This window comes from Mycteria americana, chromosome 15 (genome assembly GCF_035582795.1).
Source record: "Mycteria americana isolate JAX WOST 10 ecotype Jacksonville Zoo and Gardens chromosome 15, USCA_MyAme_1.0, whole genome shotgun sequence".
Taxonomy (NCBI): Eukaryota; Metazoa; Chordata; class Aves; order Ciconiiformes; family Ciconiidae; genus Mycteria; species Mycteria americana.
Genome location: NC_134379.1, coordinates 13210058 through 13222036, shown reverse-complemented (window position 1 = coordinate 13222036; position 11979 = coordinate 13210058). Strand labels below are relative to the sequence as shown.

The window sequence follows — 11979 nt, the reverse complement described above, 5'->3', positions numbered from 1 at the left end:
AAATCCCTAAAGACATAAAATACCTCACATATATCACCTTTCCTGGGATGTGTTAGTTATACATGAACTCTGCTAAGCCTGCAGCCTTTCTTTGTTAAGCCTGACTGTGTTAAGCCTGCAGCCTTTTGTGTGCTTCAGCTCTTGGAAAGCCCAGGCAGTGTTTTGGGTGTGCTGTTAGAAAGTCCAGGCACAGGAACGAGGGGTCATGCAGACATTTTTGAGGGCAGGCTGCTTCCCTTGCTCACCTTGGGCTTGAAGGCTTCCAGGTCACATCCTCCTGCCAGGGGAACATTAGGGCACCAATGGACTCATCCTGCTTCCCCTCTCTGCAGGTGGTGACTCTGGAAGTCACCCTGCCAGAAGCAATGGGAGTGCAGCAGTGCCCGCCTGCAAACCACGGCACTGGCTGATATGGCAGCAAAATCCCCCGCCGGCGAGGAGCAGTCCTGAGGGTGCCAGAGGGGTGGACTGCAGGAGACGGGAGGTCTTTCCACACGGAAGTTTTACAGCACTTACTTTGAAATCTCTTTTCAGTTTCAAAATAGCAAAGTCAGGATGGTGCCTTCCCTCTGTGCTGTCATCTCTTGCAAGTCATCGTGGCCCTGGCTCAGGAGATGGAGCCCAGAGCGCTTGGGGATGCAAGTTGCATGGACAACAAAACCTAAAACTCACTGTTGCTGAGAAAAGTGAAAACGTTTTGATATTTCCTATGCTTACATAAAACTACTGTGTGCAAAGGCAGAAGTCTGCATGCAGTATTTCAAGTTTTATTTATGCACTGCTTTTGCCCTGCAGTCCCCTATGTCCATCCTACAGGAAAGCTGAGCTTCAGTGTTGGAAACCTCCTAACGCATTAACCTCTGTGAGAGGTTAAGAGATTTGAAAATAGACCTTCACAATTTAAAGATTTGAAATAGAATTTTACAATTGAGACAGTTTTTCTGAATACAGATTTATTTGAATATTTAACAACTATTAAGCCTGAAATGTATAAAGTACAGAGTGGGAATTTTACTGTGCACATTAATATCTTGAGCAAGGTCTTCAGCAAGTGAAAATTAGGTAGTTTGCCTGAAGTTAAGGATGTAAATTAACTTACACAGCCATATAGATCCACTGGTGTTTGGCCGTTTCACATTTTATCTGAAGCACACTACAGATCTGGAAAATCCAGATTTTGCAAGAGACTGTTTTGATTATTAACATAATTGAAGTGATCTAACTCTGAACAAAAGGATAAAGGCACAGTTGAGGAGTAGAGGGAATCTACAGGAGGGAGAAGAAGTAGAAGACGCGTTATTTTCTTCAGTAGCTAGGATATGACCAACCTCAGCAAAGACCTCCTAGGACACTAGGTTTGGCCATGACATGTTTTGCCTTTTTCCATCTATTTGCAGAGCTGGAAATTAGCCTCAGGTTGGACAGAAAGAAAACAAAAATGCAACTAGCAGTAGGAAGCTGGTTTGATGAGGATGGCAGAAGCTTTGCAGTTCCCGTTGCACAGGCTGCCCCACGTTATGCTCCCCTTGACGTTCAGCCGTACAGAATAGCATGCCGAGTACCACCACCCGCCCCCGTAGCTGGAGGCACAGTTCCCACTGTAAGTGTCCTGATCCAGATCTTTAGCAGAGAACTTCATGTTGTCGTGCACGGTGGAAGCACTGTTTGTGGTCATGGCATCCCCTGCCAACCCCGAGTATGATCCCAGCCTTAGCCGGTAGCCGTGGGACTCATCTTCCAGGCTGAAGAGGTTGTAGTCTGCAAACTTGGTGTTGTTTGTGGCATCCAGGATGACAAACCTGACCTGGTAGACCTTCTGCTTGGAGATCTGATGGATGTACTCAGTGCCCAGCCAGTACTCGGTGTGCACGTTCCCAAAGCCGTACTTGTAGGTGCTCCAGGACTCGGCCCAGGTGATCTCCGTGCTCTGCTGGTTCCTCTGGATGACCGTCCAGCCCCCATCCGTCGCATTCATTTCACAGTACACCACGATGGGGTGCAGTCCTGTGGGCTGGATGACGTAGATGCCACTGGGGTTGCCAGCAGGGATCTCACTGCAGTCCTTGGGAAAACCTGGGGCAGGAGAGAACATGGAGGACCAAAAGGCACAACAACACCCCAGTCTGCTTGTCTGGCCCTGTGAGAGGGATTTCTAGAAAATGGGCATATGTGGGATTTTTTCCAGGGTAGTAAAAAGTCTACTGCTGTGTTTCTTACTGTAAGCGTAAAAGCAGAAAACCTCTGTAAGGGAAATACGATGATTAAGAGAATATGCCTATATTTTGAAGGTATAAGCATAGAATTTGCTTCTCCTTCTGGCTCAGGCTCTTGTTTCCTCAGCCTTTCCTAATGTTCAGATGTTTCTCCTCCCTCATAATGATACAGGGGTCCAAGCTTGGCTTGGTAAGAGCTCTTATTACATAGTTATGCAGAAGCTTAAATGAGCAAGCGAGCTGTTCCTGCAGCCCTGGCATCCACTGCATCCCTGGGGTTGGGAGGGAGAAAACCTCATTCCCTTGCCATTGGACCCTGTGGCCAGCTGTGAAACCCCAGCAAGCACTGCTTGGGAGGCACATCCTCTGCTTGCCCTGTGCAGAGCTTCACAGCAGAGGAGAGGACTTGAGGCATGTAAGTAATGGTTGCAAAGTCCTTTGGGATCTTGTAAGGCACAGTTCAGTGTGAAGCTATCACTAGTAAGGAGTGGTGTCTGAGTGGCCTTGGCATGCGCTGTGGAGGAGCACATCAAGTCTTGCCCCCAGGAGCTGAGCCGGGTTATCCCCAGGCTTGTTGCCCACCCACCGCTGTTGGACCCTCATTGCCTACACTTCTCCCTGTTCCCTGTGGGGTGGTGGGGGCACTTACTGCGGTGCTGTATCTGCTGAGGATCATTGGCTCTTCCCTGATGCATGTTCTCTCTGTTTTCATCTGCATTGGGAAAAAAAGAAAGAGTGAGATGAGCAGCCACAGCACAGAGGTAACTCCAGCCTCCAGAGGCTGTTATTTCCAGCACTGAGTTTTTGTAGGGCACTTCAACAATGCCACTGGGCTCCCTTTTCTTCCTGTATGGTAGTTTTTCATTGTAAACTCTTTAAAGGGATAAGATTCTAGGAAGAGTACCACTGCAGTCATTGAGCGGCTGCCTATTTGGTCCACTCAGCATTATAGTTTTACAGAGTTGCATGGGGCGGACTGCATATCTGAGTAGTAGTGATGAGTACAAGGAGATACTCCTAGAGGAGAAGGATCAAGAAGGAAACAGACTGTGTGTGGTTTCAGACCAAGTTTAAACTGTTGAGTGATGTTGCTGTAAACCTGCATTGCTTTCAGTGGTGGCTGAAGGGATTCATGTGTTCATTCAATTCATAAAGAGCTTCAGAAACCTTCAGAGAGAAAAGGAGCAGCATGTAAGATAGCAATCTCTCTTTAAAGAGAAATCACAGCACCCATTTTCATAAGACAGCATTCTCTGACAGCCTCCGGTGGTGTGACCTCTATCAGTGGTGTGACGAGTTTTTTATATCGTTTAGCCATGTGCAAGCTTCAGAAAGCATTTTGATTGGTCACTTATGCAAAATTTCTCTGAAGTTTCAGGGCTACAGATGGACTATAGATAGCAAGAGAAAAGGTCTTCCTTTGAAAATCTACAGCTCTCTAGAAAAAGCTGCCACATACGGTTTTGTCAATAACAAAGAGGGTTGAACTACCAAATCTTATGATGTTTGGTTAAGATCTGAAATAGGGGGAAGATTTGATCAGGTTCCTTTTATTTCTGAGTGTGACTGCCCTTCCCCGGGATTATTTTCCACATCTCCCTCTCTGTGCAGGGAGGAGAGGGCTCCTGATGTTTGGATGAACAGAGTTTAGGGATGTAAGAGAGAAAACACATACCAGCATGGGGCTCATCTGAATGGAGATTAATGATTTCATGTAAATTTGCTTTCAATCTTTCCAGGTTTTCAATGTCCAGAGCAAGAAGAGGGGCTAGCAGGGCCAGCACGGTGGCGAAGAACAGAAGATTGGAGCGACGAGCAGCTGGAGAAAGAAGACACACGGTGAATCTGGAAATGCAAACTCTCTGAAAGAGAATTGGCTAACTAAATTCAGCAGAAGTTAAAACAAACTTACAGAGTAGACAAAGCCACAACATTAACTATGCTTTTGCTTTACTGAGCAGCAGAAATATAAAGAACAATTTCCAAAAATAAGCATTCTGCAAAGGCATACAACCCCAGAGAGAAACAATTTCTTTGACTACAAGCTACAGGTCTAAATTTGCAGCTTGCAAGAGCGGTGTCATCCTCTTTGGCTGTGGTCTGGGCTAAAGCAACGGGCTCTGGGCCCCAGAATCAAGATGTTAAGCCAGCATCAGTGTGTGTGTCTTAAGAAAAACATCTCCTAGTAATGCAGGATGGCATGCTGGTTTGTAGGTACTGCTGTTACCTGAAGATAGTCAGGAGCTACTACAGCAATGATAAACAAGGCACAGGGATCTGAGGTCTCGGAAAGAAAGGAGCTCTTGTGGCCACAACACTGACGGTACCCTGAGAGTCACGGGCTTCACTTAATTGTCCCAGAACTGCCCCCTCCCACCAGGGCATCGTGCAGAGACTGGAAGGTGCCCACTGCAGGAAAACGCCAGGAGGAGAGCATCCTGCAGGGAGCCAGCAGCATTGACCCAGCACCAGACCCCTGTCACGAATGGGTCTTCTGCAGGGACATGCCGAGGGTCAGTGCATCCCAGCTGACATCTGGGCCAGGAAATTCTATGCCTTAAAGGATGGTTTCTGCCAGTGTCTGAAAACCTGAGCAATTTGGCTCCTTTGGACTATACCAGATCAGGACATTCCCCAACAGTTTGTCATGGCCAGCTCCATAGATTTGTGTCTACAGCTTGCCCACCCAGCTTCAGTACCCTGAAGGACTTTATGAGGACGATGGGTGATTAATGCATTAGCTTCCATTCCGGGGGGGGGGGTTTTGGGGGGTGCTTTGGGCTCTGGCACAAATATAAGTTAAATAAATGTTGCCTTTACAGCACCACCCAGAGCAGGATGGTTTTGCCTGTGATCAGGAATGGAGGAGAGAGAGTGAGGAGCAGGAGGGTCCCAGAGACCTGGGGAGTACAGCAGGAATAGGGTCATCCCACCATCCTCAGGCCAGAAACCATCAGTGGGAAAAGCAGACCTGCAGTGTGGGCAGCAGAAGCCCAGACGCAAGCAGAGGAGGCAGGGATGCCCAGCCACATGCAGCAGTGCCGTGCCGTGCCGTGCCGTGCCGTCCCATCCCATCCCATCCCACACTCACCCATGCCGTCTCTGAGGGGACCCTGCAGAGCGGGAAGCGGTGGGTTTGGCCAGGTGGCAGGGTGGCCAACCCTACTGTTATATAGAGCTCAGCGGGTGAGGTGGGGCCAGCTGACCCAAACTACAACACTCTCCCTCTAGTTGTCATCAGGGCTGGAAATTTATGGTTTGTTTGCCCTCCATCCATAAGCGCCTCTGCTCATGCACCAGCTGTTGTGCTTCTGTGATAAGAGGTCCCAAACGAACCTCAGCAAACAGCACCTGATGTTCGCACAAAATTCCACCAAACTGACAAATGCTCCTGATAAGGATTTTTCTTGAGTTTGTTATTACTTACAGGATTTGATGCCAAACCCTGTGGGGACATTCAGTGATCTGGGCCATGCTGCAGATCTCCGTTAGACATCCTTTAGGGTCTGCCTACCCTAGCATGGTGCATCACCGGAGAGGGAGCCGTGCTCTCTGACACTGCATCCTGGTTCCCATGCACACCAGGGCAGCAAAGGGGCCTTGTCCCCAGCCCTGACCCCACTACAGTGATGCAACTGCCCAGCTTGGTGCCAGCCCTCCAGCAGTGAACCCGTCCTATGGGGCAGCCATGCATGCAGAGGTGCTGCTGCTCCAGTGCCGGTGTGGGTCCTGCAGCCCTCCCAAGAGGTCCAGCACTGGCGCCTCAGGAAGCCAAGGGGTCTGCTGGAGGGTTTAGCTCTGACTTCACAGCTCTGGGTAAGCTGGGGAGCAGACCTCACCCCAGAGCTGGTTGCAGACTCAATTAACAAGGTGGCTGTGGGTTAAGTGGAATAAACGCTTAACGGATGTTGAGTTGTCCAGTCTGAAGCCAGCCTTGCAAATGGCACAGGAATGGGAGGAGAGTGCTAAAGAGGGCGGTGGCATAGCCTGGCAATGCTGGCTTACAGCTCAGTGACACTGATCTAGGACTGCGGTGAGGTATTTATTGATGGTTTGATACCAGTAGCTGCTGAGCTGCCAGAGCGTGTCCCTGTGCCGGCCCTGGGATGCTCCATGGCACCACTGGGGACCCGCATGGGCTCTGCTGCTGCAAGGCTGGTGCTGGCTACTTGGCCCCATGTTGCCTTCATCCCCAGGTCCTTCATCCCCAGGTGGCACTGCCACCTCTGCTGTCCTCCAGAAGACCGGCAGATGGTGGTGAAGGTCCCAGCACCAGCACACCCTGCCACCATGCCAGCACCTCACTGTGCCCTGCCTGGCCCCTGCTCTGGGTTACTCCAAGAGTAAATGACTCTGCTTTCAGCAGAGCGAGGAGGATGTTTTTCACCAAGGGACACATCCTCCCCTGCCCTACACCAGCCCCTCATAAAGTTACCAGCTCCAAAATTACACATATATTCACAGAAAAAAGGATTCTTGCCAACTCCACTTTGCAGTAATATTTGTTGTGCTGTTGGACAGCAATTAGTAACTTAGATCTGATCCAAGACTGTCCTCAGCAGTTTCCTTTTAATGAAGCACCTTTTCTTTTTTTTTACAAGAGCTTGCCAAAGTCCCTTGATAGATAACCTGGGGCTGTAGCATTTGTCTTTGATACATTTCTGGCAGCCAAATTTCAAAAAGATGAAAAGGGTCTTCCCAGCCCTTTCAGCCAGCCCCCCCATGCCACGCAGGAGCAGGGCTGGCTCCCCACACCCACCAGGGCACCAGGTGTCGGCACCAAAGCTGAGGTGCCAAGCCATGGCTGACATCCCAATCTGTCACTGCATGTGACCCCGGTGGGCACTGGGGTGGCCCTGCCTGCTGTTACCCTTTGGTGCCTCCTGCCACCCTCACTTGATACCCGTGAAAGGGGTCCCTGAAGCAGGGACCCCATCCTTGTGCTGCTGGCCCTTGGAGAAGCAGCAATGGGGCATGGGCAGCCTCGGAGACCAGCTGAGGCATGCAGAAGTGGCAAGTGGAGCTGAATTACGGAGCAAGGGAGAGGAGGCAGAGGAGGGGACTGAGCGTCCTGTGCAGATGGGGACAGGCGTCTGCCCCCTCGCTCCTCCCCTGCCCTCACTCCCCCGGTGGGACCGGGGGAGCTGCTGCCAATGGGAGCATCACCTTCTAGAAGACAGTGTACGGCAGCCAGACAAAGACCCACTGCTAGTGACACACAGGAGTACAAACTGGCCCAACAGGACTGATGCAGTGTGGTCCAGCAGAGTCAGCCGGCAGGTGATGGGTGAGGACTTGCTGATGCCTCCCAAGGCACTGTATGAAAAGAGGGATTGAAAGAAGAGGGGAACAAGGAGGAGACTCCAACCCAGTCCTGAGGGTTTGCCAAAACACCCTGCGGTAGCATGTGAAACAAGTTAAACCTCCCCTGACAGGTGCGGTCCCAACAGCTGCAGCCACTGCTTGATGAGCTGGCCACTAGTGCATTTAAGATGCTCTCCCAGACAGCACCCAGCCTGGACCAGGCTGCTGGGGCGATGTGCACCCCACATGCAGTGGGGAAGAGCAGGAGGTCAGCAGAGCCTTCCTGAGCCTCTCTCTTCCTACCAAAATGTATGGGCCAAGGAAGGGAAGTGTTGGGGAAGGGGTACTGCACAGACACCCCCCAGCCTATTTTTGCTGCCCCAAGCATCTAGGGGACAGGGATGGCCCCTAGGAAAGGCTGCTGACTTCAGCCGTCAGCCTCTACTGATTGAGGGCAAAAAGGCATCAGTGTTGGCAGCCCAGCTCTGGGTCTGACTTCTTGGCAGCTCCCTGCAGGGAAGGAGCCCGAGACAGATCTCTGGCCATCACAGAAGTGTCGTGACGTGCTGGGAGCTGGTAACTGTTGACAGACCGTTGCCCATATGTTTTACCCTCTCTGATGACACCCATCTCCAGATGATACAAATCTCCCCTGTGCCATTGGTGTTCACACTCCTTCCCTTCTGTTTGCCTTTTCTCTCCCCTTTAGCTCCTTTATTGCCCTGCAGCAGTTGGTAGATCCCTAGAAAGATTTAACTCCTGGGCAGGTCCAGTATATTTCGGTTGATAAACGCCCCACAGCTGGGAGGTTTGGAGTACTGTATTTTTTTCTCAGAAAAAAACTTAGGGCCTCTTTGTGTAATCTTGAGCAAAGAGAAGCCACCAGATGGGCACACAATGATTAACTTTGTCCATGCAAACAGAGGAGCTGAGATCCTCACACAGAGGAGGTGTGTATGGGGAGAGACCCAGGTATAAAGGGACAGAGGCCAGCATGGAGTTGAGAGCAGCGGGACTGACTGCTCAGGCTCCCAGGGTCCGCTCAGCAGCACCGCGGTGATGGGTGAGTTCTCCTCTTCCTTGTGGCTCCTTTTCTGCAGTGCTCGCAGCTCTGGGGGATGCAAGTAGAAAACCAAGTTAAGCGACAGCAATGGGCACCATGGGAGCGGGAGCTGATGAGAGTGTCCAGCATCCGTTCCACTCCTCCCTTTCCACCCAGCTGTTTCTTTCTAGTTCTCTGCTGCCGCTGCTGCCGCTGGATTGTTTCCTGCATCCCTGTGAACTGCATGCTCTGCAGCTGGAGCACCAGGTTTTATACACCAAACTCAGCTGCAGTGCTTTGAACTATTTGTTCTGAATGTCCTTAACACAGATTTACTTCTTTCCCATAAAAATTTCCTTTTGCATCTAGACCTGTAGAAAAACAAACAAACCACATTTAGGAGAAACATGAGAAAATGTGACTGCAGGTTGCTGTCTGGTGCAGGGAAGAGGCTGACCAGGAGTGTGACAAAGCCATTTCTTCAGCCCTGCAGGGGCAGAGCCTGCACTGAAGCTGCAGCTTCCACCACCCAGGAAGCCCCCTGCTCCTGTCTGTGCCCTGTGGCTCTGCCTTCCCTGGTCTGAGCTCCCCGGGGGCTGTCGGCAGGGGCAGAGGGGGCTGCCCACGAATCCTAATGGTGCTGGGCCCTTTCCTCCCCAGAGCTCCAGGCTGGGACACGTTGGCTCCACGGGGACCTTGTCCTGCCCATGGTGATGGCGATGCTTCTCCTCTGCACGAGCCCAGCACGTGCTGCCAGCTTCCAGAGTGGTAAGTATGGGTGCCGGGGGGAGAGTTGACAGGCTGCCACATTTGGGTGCAGCCGCGCTGCCCACCGCTGAGCACGGCCAGGCTCCGAGGTGCTGGGTGCAAGTGTCCCCATGCCAGCGGCCACAGAGACAGCAGGTCTCCGCATTCAGACCTAAGCTGCAAAGTAGGGTAATCCTTGCCTGTCATCACTGGCAGATAAGAGGCATTCCCAACATGTTCCACTGGTTGCGGAGCACCCAGTGAGATCCAGCATCAGCAGCATCGGTACAGCTGCCCCACAGTAACCTGCCAGCACATTCTCCAGTACAGGTCCCTCATGTCTTGCTTGATCTGCTGCTACAGGGTTCCCCGCAGACTGCAGCCACCTCACCAGCAGCAGCCCCAGTGGGGTGTATGTCATCCAGCCGGCAGGGTCTCCCCCACGCGTGGTGTGGTGCGACATGGACACCGAAGGCAAGGGCTGGACTGTTGTCCAGAGAAACACCTACACCACCGAAATCACATGGAAGGAGTCCTGGACCACCTACAAGTATGGCTTCGGGAACGTGGAGGGCGATCACTGGTTGGGCACTGAGTACCTGCACCTGCTGACACAGCAGGGCACCTACAAGGTCCGCTTCATCGTGCAGAATAAAGCCAACGTCACCCATTACGCCGAGTACGACATCTTCAGCGTGGAGAGCGAGGCTAAGGGGTACCCGCTGAGGCTGGGCCGGTTCCTGGGCAGTGGGGATGACTATCTGACCAGCTATCACTCCAGGTACGGGGGCATACACGACAACATGAAGTTCAGCACGGCTGACAGGGACCAGGACCAGCACAGTGGGAACTGCGCCAACAGCTACGGGGGCTGGTGGTACGACAAGTGCCAGAACGTCCTGCTCAATGGCAAGAGGTACATCTTCTGGCCAGGAGCCTGCTCAAGCGGCGACTGCACATCGTCCCTCATCCTGGTCAAACCCACAGACGTGTGCTGACCGCGCTGCAGCGCCCAGCCCCCTGGGAGTTTGTGCGAGTGCCTCTGTCCCCAGCTCAGCGCCCCGTTCCCATTCCTGCCAACAGCCCTGTGCCAGCCCCAGTGCACGTCCTGCGCTGCCTGCAGCTCCCGCACCATCACCAGCTGAAACACAGCGGCTCTGGGGCTCAGGAGCAATTGCCTGGAGCCCCGGGCATGTGGGCAGCTTCGCCCAGTGCTGCGGTGCTGGCTGGCACTGAGACGCAGGCACTGGTTTGGGGTGGGTGCGCCTGTCACCCACCCCATGTGGGTGTTCTGTCCTGGGGAGGGGACACAGCGCAAATTCCCTTCCCTGTGCAATCGGTGTATCCCTGCTTTGCTCAGGCCCTGCTCCCTCCCTGGACCCCATACGCCCCACAGCTCTGCTACCCATGGTGGGAGAAATCAGCTGCAATAAACCCTGGAGCCAGACTTTGCTGCCTTGTGTCTACCTGCCGCCGTGACACTGCACACACACATGGGAAGAGTCAAGGTCCCAGGGTGGTGGAGGATGCTGGAGGGCACTGTGTTCATGGTGGGGTCCCAGTTGCTGCATCCCCTGTCTGAGACTCACATTCTCCTTGCTCCACTCCATGCTGTGGCTGGGAGAGTTGGAGCCCCTGCCCCATCCTGCAGCAAGGGCTGGGGGGGGTGGTCAGGTAGCCCCTGAGGGGCATCAAGTCACCAGGAGCAGGGTTCATGCCATGGGGGATCCATCCCTGGGGCGGTCCCCGGGGTTACTTGGCAGCCCAGGGCTGGGGGCTGGGAGGTGATGCTTTGAGGCTGCAGGAAGGTGGGGAGCCCCAGGGTGAGCAGGGCTCTTGGGGCAGCCCCACAGCCCTCAGCCTGGGCTCCCTGCAGTGCGGGCCAGGGGCTGCAGGGCTCCTGGGGGCCGCAGGGCATTGCATCGTGGCCCTGTAGTAGGTGATGTTGGGTGGCCGGGACCCACCAGGACCCAGCTGGCCATGGGTGACCTGCATTTTGGCCGGAGGCCAGGGAGCACACGGGGCCCAGGGACAGCACCTCCTCCCCAGTGAGCCAGACCCGTGTTCGCACAACCCACCCCGCGGCGATGGTGCAGGCGTGCTGCGGTGGGACTGTGCCATGACAGGCATGCGGGAGCGCTGGGCACTAGTGGGAGTGCTGGGCAATGCCCAGTGCAGGCGCCCAGCCTGCCCAGCCGGTGGCCAGGATGGTGCCCAGCAGGCACCGAATGGCCCCTCTCCCCTCGGGGCTGGCAGTGCCGTGCAAAGCACCCAGAGCTACCTATCCTTCCCTGAAGCTTCTCCAGCATCAAAAACTTGCCGTTTCTTTATTTAAATGTAGCTGTGTTTTATTAAAATTCCCTATTTGATATTTTCCCTGCAATCCCACAGATTTTTTTCATAAGAAACCTGGCACTGTCCTAGCATGGCTGCTCACTCCATATTGGCCTGTACAAACACGCTGGAGATATGGAGTAGGTATTAGCAGGTTGTAAGTGTTGTTTTAGACACGGGATTTTACCGGAGGTTTTAACAACTGCTGAACTGAGAGTCAGTGTGGGTGAAAACACCTCTACAGGTGTAGGTGTCAAGGCCACATCTTCAGCAAGTGGGGTTAATTCAGATTTACTAGGAAATAAGCAATCTTTATCCTTCCCCCACCCCAGCTAATGA

General features: G+C 53.0%; 2 protein-coding genes across 2 annotated transcripts; one reads left to right on the top strand and one right to left on the bottom strand.

Moving 5' to 3' along the window:
* Positions 1 to 1444: 1444 nt before the first annotated feature.
* Positions 1445 to 5308, bottom strand: LOC142417275 (fibrinogen-like protein 1-like protein). The gene is made up of 5 exons (XM_075517788.1): positions 5305 to 5308; positions 4541 to 4651; positions 3889 to 4032; positions 2863 to 2925; positions 1445 to 2073 (listed from the first exon to the last, which is right to left on the bottom strand). Exons 1-5 carry the CDS (start codon positions 5306 to 5308, stop codon positions 1445 to 1447), a joined length of 951 nt encoding a protein of 316 aa, XP_075373903.1.
* A 3268-nt stretch (positions 5309 to 8576) lies between these two features.
* Positions 8577 to 10304, top strand: LOC142417274 (fibrinogen-like protein 1-like protein). The gene is made up of 4 exons (XM_075517787.1): positions 8577 to 8580; positions 9220 to 9306; positions 9380 to 9400; positions 9661 to 10304. The coding sequence occupies exons 1-4, from the start codon at positions 8577 to 8579 to the stop codon at positions 10302 to 10304; spliced, it is 756 nt and encodes a 251-aa protein (XP_075373902.1).
* The last annotated feature ends 1675 nt before the right edge of the window (positions 10305 to 11979 follow it).